The sequence below is a fragment of the Ambystoma mexicanum genome, chromosome 14 (genome assembly GCF_040938575.1).
Source record: "Ambystoma mexicanum isolate Mex_15411 chromosome 14, UKY_AmexF1_1, whole genome shotgun sequence".
Taxonomy (NCBI): Eukaryota; Metazoa; Chordata; class Amphibia; order Caudata; family Ambystomatidae; genus Ambystoma; species Ambystoma mexicanum.
This window is the reverse complement of record NC_090940.1, coordinates 72,396,341-72,410,012: the sequence shown is the minus strand read 5'-3', so window position 1 is coordinate 72,410,012 and position 13,672 is coordinate 72,396,341. Positions and strand designations below refer to the sequence as shown.

The 13,672-nt window shown below is 49.2% G+C and overlaps 1 protein-coding gene across 19 annotated transcripts in view; it reads left to right on the top strand.

Annotated features, from left to right (window-relative positions):
* MEIS2 (Meis homeobox 2) overlaps positions 1 to 13,672 on the top strand; it is a 338,667-nt gene that overhangs the window by 141,083 nt on the left and 183,912 nt on the right. For all 19 annotated transcript variants that reach the window (XM_069638548.1, XM_069638542.1, XM_069638539.1 and 16 more), the window contains one exon: positions 2,595 to 2,740. In XM_069638548.1, coding sequence (XP_069494649.1) covers positions 2,595 to 2,740 — 146 coding nt within the window. The remainder of the gene's footprint in view (positions 1 to 2,594; positions 2,741 to 13,672) is intronic.

Sequence of the window (13,672 nt, the reverse complement as noted above, 5' to 3'; positions counted from 1 at the left end):
CTCTTCAACCCCGCCCTTACAGTTTCTGGACAGCAGAGAATATGTAGGATCAGCCCTGAAAGAAATGTCAATAATCAATAGCCTTTGTTCAATAAATGCACGTTTGCTTATGTTATGTTAACGGTACTTATATAGCGCACCGTCACCAACGGAATTGGTACCCAGGCGCTCTGGAGGATCTGTAAATGAGAAGGTGGGATGGGTTAGTAAGGTGAAGAGGGAGTAGGATAGTGAGAGGGGTGGTGTACTGTTGGCAGCTTCAACTCGGTAGACACTGGGTGCTGAGCTTTGGTGCGAGTATTGGATCGGTGTCAGTCCACGTGTGCTGTTGGTGTGGCTTATGTGTTGTTGCAGTGTGGTGAAGTGCGTGCAGCTGGTTGTGCGAGATGATGGCTGTGTGAGTTTTTTTAAGTATGCAGAGAGTTAGAGTTTATATTGGTTAGTGGGTTATGTGACATTTAACATGCAAGCATTCACAGCTCTGTCTAAGTGTAGCACTTGCTGACCTACACAATTCAGTCTGAGTTTGCCACTCACCAGCCCTCACAATACCCTCTAGATACCGGACACGGTGTCTCTCATTCTAAGCACAAGCACTCAGACAACCAGTAGAAGGATTCGCACATGGGGAGTGTCGCTCACTACAGTGGCGTGTCCAGACTCTTTTGACTGGGGTGGCCCAAGTGGGGCACTCACTTATGCAGGGGTGGCATGAAGTACAATTGCGCGCGCACACACATGCACGCCTGGATATATTTACTAACATTAGTGTCTTACATTCCTGTGTTTAAAGTTTAATAATCGTTGTTTAGGATAATGGGGTGGCACCTGAGGTGGCCAGTCAGATTCCAGGGGTAGCACGTGCCACCCCAGGCCACTCTCTGGACACGCTTTCGACTCACTAGTCTGTGCACACGCATTCAGACCTGGAGCAGTGTCACTTACTGGAAGCAGAAGGATTCACACATGGGGTGATGACACTATGCACACGCCTTCAGACATGGTGCAGTGTCCCCCAGAGCAAGAAGGAACATTTAGACCTGGTACAGTGTCACTCACTGTTAGCACAGGCACTCCAACAATGAGCAGAAGGATTCACACATGGGGTGCCACTCACTCTGTGCACACACATTCATACATGTAGCAGTGTCAACGAATTACCAAATCAGCGTATGCACTGAGACAATGGGAGTTGCTCTTTACAATGTTAGCCAATGTGCCAACCCACATGGAAGGGACCTCTCACCAGTGGTAGAAGGATGATTTGACCCGTCTCGCTCGGACAGAGAGGCCGGCGCACTTTAATGTCCAAATAAACGTATTGTCAGAGCACCTCTCGCTGACCATAGATGGGTTATAGCCTCCAACGGGCAAAAGAGGGCCCTCCCATTGGCTGTTGTAACGTGAGAACAGGCAAGGGCTTTCTGTGACCTACGTACACACCCTCTCAACAGGAGGGAGGCCTCCCACTGGCATGCCTACCTTCACACCCACAGCAAGAGAGGGCCATTTGTGACATATACTCTTACGTACTCTCACGAGAGTGGAGTCTCTCAGTGACATATCTCCAGAAACACCCTCACAGCAAGAGAGGGGCTGCTCACTGTCATAGCCACATCCGCCTTCTGGCAGGGGCCTGTTACTCCCCAGACGTGCACACCGCCTGAGAGAGACATGTTAAGGCCATAACAATGCACACCTTGAACCATAAGAGAGGTGTCCCCCTTACTGGCTACATGTGCATTTGGTGTCGGCAACACTAGTGGCAAACTCACTGACGATGCCCACAGACCTTGACTATAAGAGACAGGGCTCTCATCGATTGTACACACATACATAGGGTGACCAGACGTCCCGGTTTCCCCAGGACAGTCCCGGAAGTCACCCTCCGTCCCGGGGTCACAAGAGTTTTTTAATTTAATGATCCCCGGTCCTGGGATTGTATGGGTGGGTGGCTGCGGTGCCGGTTTTTACCAGGAACCGATTCAGAAATCCCAAAATCAGGCCTGACGGGTCTCTTCCTGCGTGTGAATGTTTTTCTTACACCCCAAGTTCCTCCCCTTTCCCTCCCTGGCTGCTCTCTTCCTGTGCCTCTGCCTGTGAAACCCCTCTCCCCAGCCCCCAGCAACAGGCCGGCGACATAGACGTAGGACTACAGTTCAATCTGATACAACCTGCTTGTATTTACTGTAGTCCTACCTCTATGTCTATGGTATATCCCATTTTTTAAACAATCTGGTCACTCCACGCATACAAAAGCCAATAGCAAGCTTGTGACATCTGCACGCTGGAGCGCTCTTGCACAACCTCTGTTTTCATATGTTGGAGCCTGTAATTTACAAAGAGCTCGTGTAGAGCATCAGGCCACACAGTTGCACTTTAAATAAAAACACGTAGATGTATAATACACACACAAACTATGTTATGGCACGGTTTCCAGTGTTTATATATGAGCAGTCCCATGTAAAAAGGTCATTGATTAGGCATGTACTTTATGGAGACGTGTGAAAGCGTCAATGGTGTCTCAGTGATTAAAGGAAAACAGCCTTCCCCGCCTTTCCTCTGGAAATCATACATCCCTTCTCTCTTTTTAGGGGACGGGCTAGACAACAGCGTGGCCTCTCCTGGCACGGGCGACGACGACGACCCGGACAAAGACAAGAAGCGCCAGAAGAAACGAGGCATTTTCCCCAAAGTAGCCACGAATATCATGAGGGCCTGGCTCTTCCAGCATCTCACGGTGAGTGCTTCCTTTGCAAGCCTCAGAATACGATTCCTTTTTATTTTGCCGCTTTCATTGAAGACTTCATGGGCGGTTGTCTCTCAGTCTTGCTTTGGAAAATCCTCCTGCACTGTTGGTGTTGCATGCGCGTGATACACAGAACCCAGTCTCTTGGCTTCCATGCATCACCCTGGTCTAGCAGTGACTCGGGTTGGGTACTGTTTGGGCAACATGCTCCATCCACAGTCTAACTGTTCATTTTACCTGGCTGTTGCTTAATCCCCTTTTCACAAAGGGACAGTGAATTACTGTGTACTCCTGTTGTCACAACTCACCTTGTAAAATCAGAGCTGTGACCGGTGTGAGATTGGACCGGGGGTGGCAGTCCTGGCTCTGATGCTGCTCAGAGATGCCATTCTTGATGTGATGGCAGTGCTTGTGGTCTAGGCTTCCAGGTGACAGTCGATGAATATGTAGGGTTGAGGGACAATGTGAATTCTGGTTACAGTCTTTGCGTACGGTGAGGGTTCGGATAAGAGTACAGGTGCTGTGTGGAGCCAGGACCCTTCTCTTGACAGGATGGTGTGCTTGGGTTTGGTCTCCACACGATGGATGTTCTTTTGCGGTGTGCATGCAGTTCACATTGGTTTCACACAGTGGTGTTGTGGTGCCATTCTGGCTCTATGTGTATCATGGGCCCAATCTCTTTATATGATGGATTTGGAGTGGAAGTACTGGTGCGGTGTAAATCCAAGTGACATGCTTAGGTCTGATTTTGGGATTGCACTTCTTGCATGTGCACACAGATTCTAGCCAGAGTGTTTATATGATGGCGTTAGTTTGGCGTGTGGCCACCGCATGGAGTGGGCAAGCATGACTTTACTGGCAGTTGAGAATGTTATCCCCACACTAAAATGTTTAAGCAACATGTTTACGTTTCTTGATGTTCCACGTCCTTGTTCATGTTACGTCCCCTGGTTCTTTTGAGTCCTGCTCGTTTCGTAGTTTCTGTATTTTTGTGATGTTTTGGACACAAGCTGAGCCCTTTTCTTTGACAGGAGAGTGATCACCTATAATTGTATGGCAGAATCTCATTTCATCATGGCACATTTGAAGCATACATTATTTGTTATTCTCAGGGCCCAGGTGTATGAGACTGGTGCATAGAAGACTGTTCCCCAAGGAAACACACCAGCTCCTGCTTTTTGTGGATCTGTCCTGAGTGGATGGACGAAAATAACGATCATTAAAAAAAAACGTAGTTCATGCACGACTCTTAGTAATCGAACGACAATCGGTGAGGCCGGGAGCATATATACTTAGGATTGCTCTGCACGTCAACATGTCTGCGAGAACTCTTGTGTGTTGGCATGCTGGCTTCAAGTGCAGTAGAACCTGTTTTTACCATAATGGAGAAACAGTGCACTGTAATGTAAGAAGGATGTACTTGCAAGAAGGGTGGAAAGCAAGCTAGCTCCGAATGGTGTTGACTCAGGAATGCACACCACCTTCAGTACATAATCCTCCACACACCCTCAGTACACACCTCTATACACACCGTCGTCACATAGCCTCTGCATGGCGGCTGCACAGAGCCATCCAGGCTTGTTCAGAGCCTAACCTTCCATACACGTCCAGCACCCCCCTCCACACTCCGTCAGCACCTAACCCTTCAAGCATGTCCACCCCCTAATCACCAGCGCACTGTCAGTGCTAAACGCTCCACACATCTTAAGCACCTAACCTCCCTTAGTCATTCCACACATAACCCCCCCCCACACACACACACATCTTGGGTACATACAATTGTACATCTTCAGCTCATAACATCCTAGACCTTACGCACATACCCCTAGCACACAATCGCAGAACACTAGTATATATAACTTCACACACCTGTCGCAGATTGCCCTCTTACGCCTTCAGACACCTTCGACACCCAACACTTCACACGTAAGCATGTGCCACATGCACCCTTCACACATGTTCACATTGCCTTAAACAAACCTTCATCTCCAACAACATTCACGCCTTCAAAATATACCCCAATGTGCTCTTTTAGTGCATAGTACATAAACATCCACACATCATCAGTGCACACATTGTTGCACACTTTTCAGACATAGACTGCAGCACTCTTTCAACAGTATCCTCTGCACACCTTTGGGCACACACTCTGCACCCACTCCCCCACATATAATGCTCGTCCCTCCTCCAGCACATAATCTTCCAAGCATATTTAGTCTGTAAACACATTCCACAGGTCATGACCCTCGACACACTTTTCACACATCCCGCTGCGCACTTCCAGTTCATAACTTCAACATAACCCTCCACACAGTGTTAACGTGTAACCCTCTACACTTCTGCATACCTTTAGCACATAACCCACAAAACACAAGGGGTCCATCATCTTCTGCTCAGTTTTAGCACAGAAGCATCCCACAATACTCACATATAACCCCTGCGACACACAGTCACGACCCCCGGCACCACTCAGCACATAACCCTTCCCACACCTTTACCACACAGCCCTCCCCTGATCTTCAGCACGCGCTTCCAGCACATAACACTTGACACAACTTCAGCACGCAGCCCTCTGGAGTCTATGCATTCCTGGATCGTGAGATTCCCATCCCTCAGAAGCAACCTGCAAACTCGTCATGTGTGCATGCTGCTTGCAGAGAGAGGCTTTCGCGCTCTGTAATGCCATCCACGGTAAGACGCAGATTAAAGATGCTCTCCGAGCGCTTCTCGGGGGTCATTATCTTAAAAGCTAGCCGCATTACTTCTGGGGGAGCGGGATTACGCCTGTGAAAAAAGCAGCACTTTGAGAGACAATCTACCTGCAGCCCCCAGTTTGCAATTGGCGTTATGCACTGCTGTACTGCTGACTATTACAGCTTCACTTAGGCATCAAGATACCATCTTTTAAAAAACGGGTAGATTTTGTTCAGACTTTTTCCTCTTCGTAGCAAGTGCTAGACTGGAAGTATTTGCTGGAAGGCAGAGCATTTGCTGTGTAAGTCTACTGACTGTTGGAGCAGAGTGTGGGAACTAGGGCCCCCTGAAGCAGCGTGTGGCGTTGCCAGAATGTGTCCCCATGTGGGGGTATGTGGAGAGTCTACAAGCTAGTGTGTCTCTGCAACTCTTCCATGTGTCCATGCGCTAAATGAAGAGCACACACCCGGTATTTGCTCCAGTGCATCTTAGGATGAGCAAGTAGATTGCGCTCTAGCAGGGCCGATGCGGGCGTGCAAAACCCGAATAGCCGCAGAGGCTTAATCCACGTCTACCAGCTACTCTAATGCCTTGGTGGACCCCATCCCCATCATACATGTGTCAACTGACAGATGCACTTAAGGGCGGGGCCCTTACTCTCCCGACACCTGCCCATCTTGCAAAGGAGGAAGAACTCTCGAAGTACTTGAAATCCAGAGAAGCCTGGCTTGAGCGCTGAGCAGGACTGGCAGTCTGTTCTCCAGGTTCACGCCCTGGCAGGCCACCATTGCAGAAAGCTAGTGTGTGCTTGCATCAGTGGGCCAGGTTCCACAACATATGATGTTGAGCAAAGCCGGTTGCAGATTCCAGTTGAGGAAAAATGAAAAGTTCAGAGAGACCAGCTTTCAAATAAGAGCAAGTCCTCCTATCTAGCTCTCCTGTTGCCTTAATTTTCTGGCCCTGCCCACACTAAGGGGAAGAGTGCGATATGCAGTGTGTCTGTGCGTTTGGCTGCAGTGTGTCCGCCTCCTCGGTTTTAGCAGTTTCTGTGTGTATTTGCGCCTTAGCTAAGAAGACACAGGAAACAAACAGGGAAAGCAGGGAGTGTATGTTTGAGGAAGTGCCTGTGTACCAGCGTTAGGCAGTCCAAGCTCTTAGCTCGAGGAATGTATACAGGGCCTGTCCTGTTTGAGCAATGCAGTGGCTTGCAAAAGAGGACAGGCTGTGTCATCCTTCCACGTTCTGACCTGACCGAATGCTTTCCCTAGCCAGCCTAGCACTTCAGATCACTCTGGGAGAACCAGTGTTTCTTCAAGGGACATCCCCCTGCCCCCCAGAGCTGTGGCCACTACAGAGGTCAGCGGCCCCCGGGCCCCCGGTAACCACTAGCGCAGAAGAATTAGAACACGAGTCTCTGGGCTGATTACTTAACCAAAGACACAATAATGAGGGCTAAGCAAATTCTGGCTAATTGAAAGGGCCGTAAATCCATTAAATATCGGTCAGGGACAATCAGGAGTATTTAATCACATTTATCTATTCGCGAGCACTGGAGCCGCACCAGCAAAGCCCCGAACCTTGCCATGCGCCTGTTATTCTCATCATTATCAAAATGACTTCACAGCTGTTCTCTGCGGCATCACCTCAGCTGGAGACTTACAAACCTGCAAAATGTTCTTAATTTGGAGTGGAGCAAGAGGCGGGTTTCTTAAAGCAGGAGGGGGAGTGAGGGATTGGGAACACAGCCAGGGAGGGATCCGGGTTTGTTGTCATTGAATTGGCAGAATGGTGGGTCTTGGCCTCCTTACTGTTATGTGGGTTGAAGACCCCTCGCTGTCCTTGGCCTTCATTCCCCAGGTGGGCGTTAGATCTTTGATGGAGGTGTTAGCCTCCTTTTCGAGGTGCAGTTGCGGGTTTTGCAGGCGGACAAACCCCAAGGAAGAGTGAACACGTGAAACTCAGCGTTTGGATGCCAAACAAGCCACATTTTTTAATTCCACATTAAAGCATAAATCACCAAAAATGTGAACTTTTTCCAAAACCAAAACATAGGTCATAATCATCAATCACAAACATCACACATTTATCGAAAAACACTTCTACTGTCAAGTTGTCCAGGTGGCCCATGGCTCCCCCGCCCCCAGGGGTGGTGCATGGTGGTGAGGCCTTGGACCCTCCCCACCATGCCCTACTCAGGGAGCGTTTCAACCGGGCCCAGCTGCCCCCCCCTCCCACCCCGGTCCCGCCATCCACCCTCACCCGCAATGAGCCTCTGGTAGCCATGCCTCATTCCAGCTCCAGAGTCCCCCGGAAAGGGATCTCCATGTCCCAATGGTCCTCCCCCACCTACCTGCTCTCACCTCCTCTCCTAAACATAAGGGTGGATGGGTTGGATGGGAAAACAACTTTCTCTCAGCATGCGAAGGCTAGGGCAGGGTGGCGTGAGCGCGGCGGCAACAATCTCGTAGGGGACGATGTTAGATTACTGTGCTCTCCTCATCATTGACGCCAGCGTGCCCGCCCCTCACTGAGCCAGATCCCGTAAAACTGCCTTGGTCCCTCACTGGGGGACCAAGCCTGGCCAGCATCCACCAGCCCCCTCCTCCAGGCCACCCCCACACGCCCAAAACGGCAATCAGCAATGGTTGGCTTTTGCCTACAAAATGTCTCTGTGCCCCACTCGACAGGGCAGTCCTGGCGACCTGCGCCTCTGGGAGGGTGGTAGGGCTTGGCAGTAGTCAGTCACATTTCAGGTGGGCTGAGAGTCACGGAGGCTTAAGCCTGCTGGATAACAGCCTACTGTGCCCTCCTCTATGGATTGCTGAGAGGGTATTTCAGGGGGTCGTGGATGTCAGAAAAGAGATCCGTTTTAGCCCAACTCCCAGTTGGAGCAAGTTCGTATTCCTACGTGGTGGAAGCCTAGCCAGTAGGTGTCCTCATTTTAGACCATTTGCCTTCACAAGGAATGCACGATTTCCAGCAAGATTCCTCCGCAGCCCCCAACTCTCTAAACATAATTTTAACTTGGTCCCCCAGTCCTCCTTTGTTCTCTTCAAACAGCTCTTGTGTTACAATAATCCCCCATGTACTTGTGGTCTTTTTTTGTCGTAGGAGGGGTGGGTTTTACTTTAGAGAAACTAATTGAATTATCTCATTATTTTAATTTGTTAAGCAAATGTATTTTCTGTCCCAGGATGTGTCCTTATAGAAGGGGCTGCTCGGGTTTGCCCCTTGAATAGGCCACTGGCGCATTTTGACATGCCTGCATTCATTACCAAGAGGAGCAGAAAAGAACTCGGCCTGCAAACACCCAACCAGCACAGGGCTTAGCTTTCTATACCCCACAGCGCTCTTTCCAGATGGATTCCCCACCGCAAGCTATTGTCACCTTTTCTGAAACCCTAAAAGGCTAGGGGGGTGCTGAGGGGGGAAGCACCAAAAACAAAGGGCCACAGTGGCACGTATTCACTGTTGGTCTCAATATGACAAAAATCAGTAACCCGGCCAAACCCCTAAAAGATTTGCCCTATGTGCAAAAAGGTCCAAGGGTGCACTAAATACATGGCCGGCTAGTGGCCTGCCTCATTAGGTCTATTGCCTCCACAGAGAATGGGGGGCCCCAGGGGAAATTGCCCTTCTTTATGTGCCGGGGCTCAGAGGGTGCCTGAAACGGATTTCTTTTTGCCTTTCTCCTAAATCAGCCCTGCAAAATGTGCAAATGTCTGTTTTGATGCATAACTCTAAATAAATTGGGTTAGCTATTCTAAGAGCTCCGACATTTTGGTACATAATGAAACGGGTGCACAGGGAGAGGGATCAAGTGGCTCCTCCAGGATAGAATTGCCTTTTTTAACATGGGGGTACCATTATTAGAGCCCAGGATCCCCTAATTTGAAGAGCCAGGGCCACCGTACCATGTGCAATTTTATTCTTGTCTATTTGATCTAATAACAGCTACGTATTTTGCCCAGCTCAGTGGCCCTCTTGTTGTGGACTGTGGAAGAATGCCAGGCTGGGTTCCTCTGCCTGGATTTTGACCTGAGGTTTTCAGGTGATAAGCAGATCCATTCCACCGGCTCTACCTGGCATAGTGTGCAACTCATCCTCTTAGCAATAGTGCAAGGTGCAGCACCCCCGCCCTGTTCCTCCAAGGAAACACGCTACAAGTCTGTCCATTGTGGAATATACAACAAGCCGCATTTATTTGCAATGAAGGAATACCTTGTGTCCTTCAGAGTTTTTTGCTCATCATATGTATCTATAGTGACAATTGTTATCCATGTGAAAGGTAGGTTTTAGAGTCTTAACTGGCTTGTGCTCTCAGGAGATGGGAAATTGTCCTCTACTTAGAGCATCCTATTGTAGAAAACTATCTGTCCCTCCACCCAAACCTTTCCCCACAAAGCGACATTCTGATGCCCTGAATTACCTTTCTATCACTGCCCTTAAGTGTGAGATCAATCCCCAAGAACTACCATTCCCTAGTCTGCACTTGTTGATACCTGCTTTTATATATGCCACAGAATCTGTAAAGCAAGGGGTGCTTTTGTGAGATGCATCTGTTCTCCTGCCCCACCACACAATGCACCTTTACAACTCACCTTTCAGTCTACTCAACTCTGAACTATATGCATGGATCTTCTGCACACTAAAGCCTAATGCCTGCTGGCACCACCACCACATAAACCACAGCTGGATAATGTGATATAGGTAGACAGGCCTTACACACACGCACACGCACACACACACACACACACAAACACACCCATTGTAGGGGTGGGTGTCAACTGAGTAATTGCTATATAGGTTGGCTCCCTCTGTACACACGTCACAGATTTGGGTAATAGCAACATAGGTACATTGACCTCTCTATGCATGCCATTGAGATGGATGTTAGTTGGATACATTTAACATAGGAAGACTGCCTCTGTTCAAACCAATGTCATAGAGGTGGGTGTCAGTAGAATGTGATACCAGTAGGACATAAGTAAATGCCCTCACTATGCACAAGTCATAGAGATGAGGGTTTGTTGTATACTTGTGTTATAGGTAGACTTCCCGCTCTATGCCCTAGCCATAGAGGTGACTGTTAGTTGTATGCTTGTGTTCCAGGCAGACTGGACTGCTCCCTACATGCACACGTCACAGCGGTAGGTATTAATTGTATAATTGTGTTAAAGGTAGACTGCTCTCTCGATGCACAAGCCATACAGGTGGGTGTTAGTTGTATACTTGTGTTATGGGTAGACTGCCCTCTCTATGCACACGCAATAGAGGTGATTATACATTCGATACATTGGGTATGGGTAAGCTGCTCTCTACACACACTTCGTAGAGGTGGGTGTCAGCCGGGTATGTGTGGTGTGGGTACACTGCCCACTCTACACACATGTCATGGAGGTGGGTGTTCGTTGTATAATGGTGTTATAGGTAGACTGCCCTCTCTCTGCACAATCAATAGAGCCGATTATAAATTGGGTATGTTGGGTATGGGTAAGCTGCTCTCTACACACACACATCGTAGAGGTGGGTGTCAGCCGGGTATGTGTGGTGTGGGTAGACTGCCCACTCTACACACATGTTGTGGAGGTGGGTTATGTGGACTTGTGGTTCGGGTAAAACTGCATTCTCTACACTCATCTGTGTGGTGACCATCAACTGCAGAGGTTGACTGAACTGCCATCAGTTGGCACAGCCTGTGCAAACCTGGCGCACGCATGTTTTCGGCTAGGAGAACCACAGGGAGAAGGGTAGGTGGGTCTGTGTATTTACCACGGCCATCACATCATCTCCAATGAAACACGTCTGAACGTTACTGAATGCCCTGTCTTCTTACCGCTGTGCTTCAGGGCCTTTACAGTCTTGATAATGATTATCCATTGCAAACAGATTGGAACTTGCAGAAGTTATACTGTCTGTTGCATAGAGCATTACCTTACCGGTGCTGCCTCTGACATAGTGTGTGATTCAGCATACGTCTGTTTTGCTCGGCCAGTAAATGAATCGGTGAGCCCAGAATGAAAGCCTTCCCAAGCCAAAGTGGTGCCCATCTTGTGTTCCCACAGTGCACTTTAGGCGGCAATAAGACTTTACAGGCAAATGCATGGTATGGTGGCAGCAAACCTTGCAAGAAGTAGCAACCGACAGAACACTCTCATCTGCCTCTAGCTGTTGATAGCCAGTCTTCATCCCCCAGACTAAAACCGATTGTAACATGCGTGGAAGCATAGCCTTGCAGCAAATCCATTAGTCCAATGCATTGTCTCATTTTGGAATTTTCAGAATCTTTTTTCATGACATAAACGGTACCATCCACTACTCACCGGCCAATCAAAAACCAACAGCAACCTTTTCGCAGCTATTCGGAAGGTTGCCCTCTGCACCTTCAGCACGTGCCTGTGGCACCGCTGGCTTGCTTTAGGCCCGGTAGAGGTGCACGGCCCAGACGCTGCAGTGTGTTGCACACTTGGAGATGTAAGAGTCCTAGCACTTACACTGCTGAACACAAGTCTCGGGTGGAAGCTTGGGACCTCTGCCTCTTACGCCCGCAGGCAAAGCATTGGCAACCAGCAGCGTCATGGGTTGGCATAAATCTGGGTAAGCATGGTGCCACCTGACACGTAAAGCAGGTGTAACAGCCGTCGTTTGACATCGTTGTTGGGCAGAGAAGGAGCGAAGACTCTGCCCTGGGCGCTGGGTTTGTTCAGCGCCCTGGAAAGGCCCTCCTCCCTCCTACTCTAAGGAGCCCTCAGCAGATTCAATTACCCTCTTAGGGGGCGCTGACTTCCCCTCTCAAGTGTCCCCCCGTATTTGACCAGCAAAGAGCATATTTGAGCAGGGGCTGAAAGCAGGATGTTGGGAGACACAAAGGCCCCACTTAGACACACTGCATCTCAGCCGGAGCCCTGTCTTAAGGGGAGCTGGAGTAGGCAGCGGAGCCCACCCGGGGGAGGGAAAGGGGTATGTGTGTCTTTGCACTTTCGTCCTGGAAGGTGGTGCCTGTGCTGAACCTATATATCACCGCCATCTACTGTGGCTCTTGGAGAAAACGGTGAACATGCCCAGTTATGTTAGTCTACTCTTAAAACGCATCAACTGAGCAACTTGGCAGTTTACAGGCCCCCAAGTGCTGAATATACACGTCATCTACACCAAAAGTTGTGAAGAGGCAGGGGGACTCACACACACTCATAGTGCTCAAAACACACAAGCCACCTACAACACGCACAGACCATTTACACCAAATGTAGTGAGGACTCAGGGTGTTTGCACACTCTTGGGGCTGAATATGCATTGGCCATCTACAAAAAATATAATGAAGCTATAGTGTGAAATATACAGGGACCCTGTACCGGAAATGTTGTGAAGATGCAAGGGCCTGAGCTGGGGATGCAGGGGCCGTGTACACCTTGCATGCCAGGATGTAGGTCTTTGGACACCTTGTCTAGTGAGGATACAGGGAACCTGTGCACCTTGTGTACCGAGGATGTAGGGGCCTTGCATACTTTGTGTAGCAAGTGGGCAGGGGCTTTATGTGCCTTGTGTGGTGAGGATGCAGACATCTTGTACACTGTGTGTAGTGAGGATACAGGGACCCCGTGTACCTTGTGTACGGAGGATGTAGGGGCCTTGTACACTTTGTGTAGCAAGTGGGCAGGGGCTTGATGTGCCTTGTGTGGTGAGGATGCAGACATCTTATACACAGGGGTCCCCATGCACCTTGTGGAGGGAGGATGCAGATGGCTTGCATACCGTGTGTACTGAGGATGTACGGGCCTGTACAAGTGGTCTTGTTCACCTTGTGCAATGTAGAGCCAGTGGCTTTGTGCATCTGTGCACCATTTGATGTGTTTTATTTACTTTAGTGTGTGGTTCTTTTCCCTTAGTGTGCTTGGTCATACCTTTATAAATGTGTTTGTTCCAGTTGGGCCTGATCTAAACTCTGTTCCCTTATATCCGCCCTACGAGTCTTCCACACTCAAAGAAAAATCACTAACGAGCCAGCAGGAAGTCTCATGCCGCTGAGATCCTAAAGTCACAGATTTACACCCTGGGCGGACTGACCAGCCTGATAACATCGGTACCAAAGAGTTGGATAATTGAAGCACCGGATAACTACAGAACTACAAAGGCACAAGACTGGCAGCATGCACTTTATGCTGAATTGTAAACCATGAAAGAATCCTGGATTTTGATTGGTAGCTGGCCGGTTAATATTTGCCAATGTAT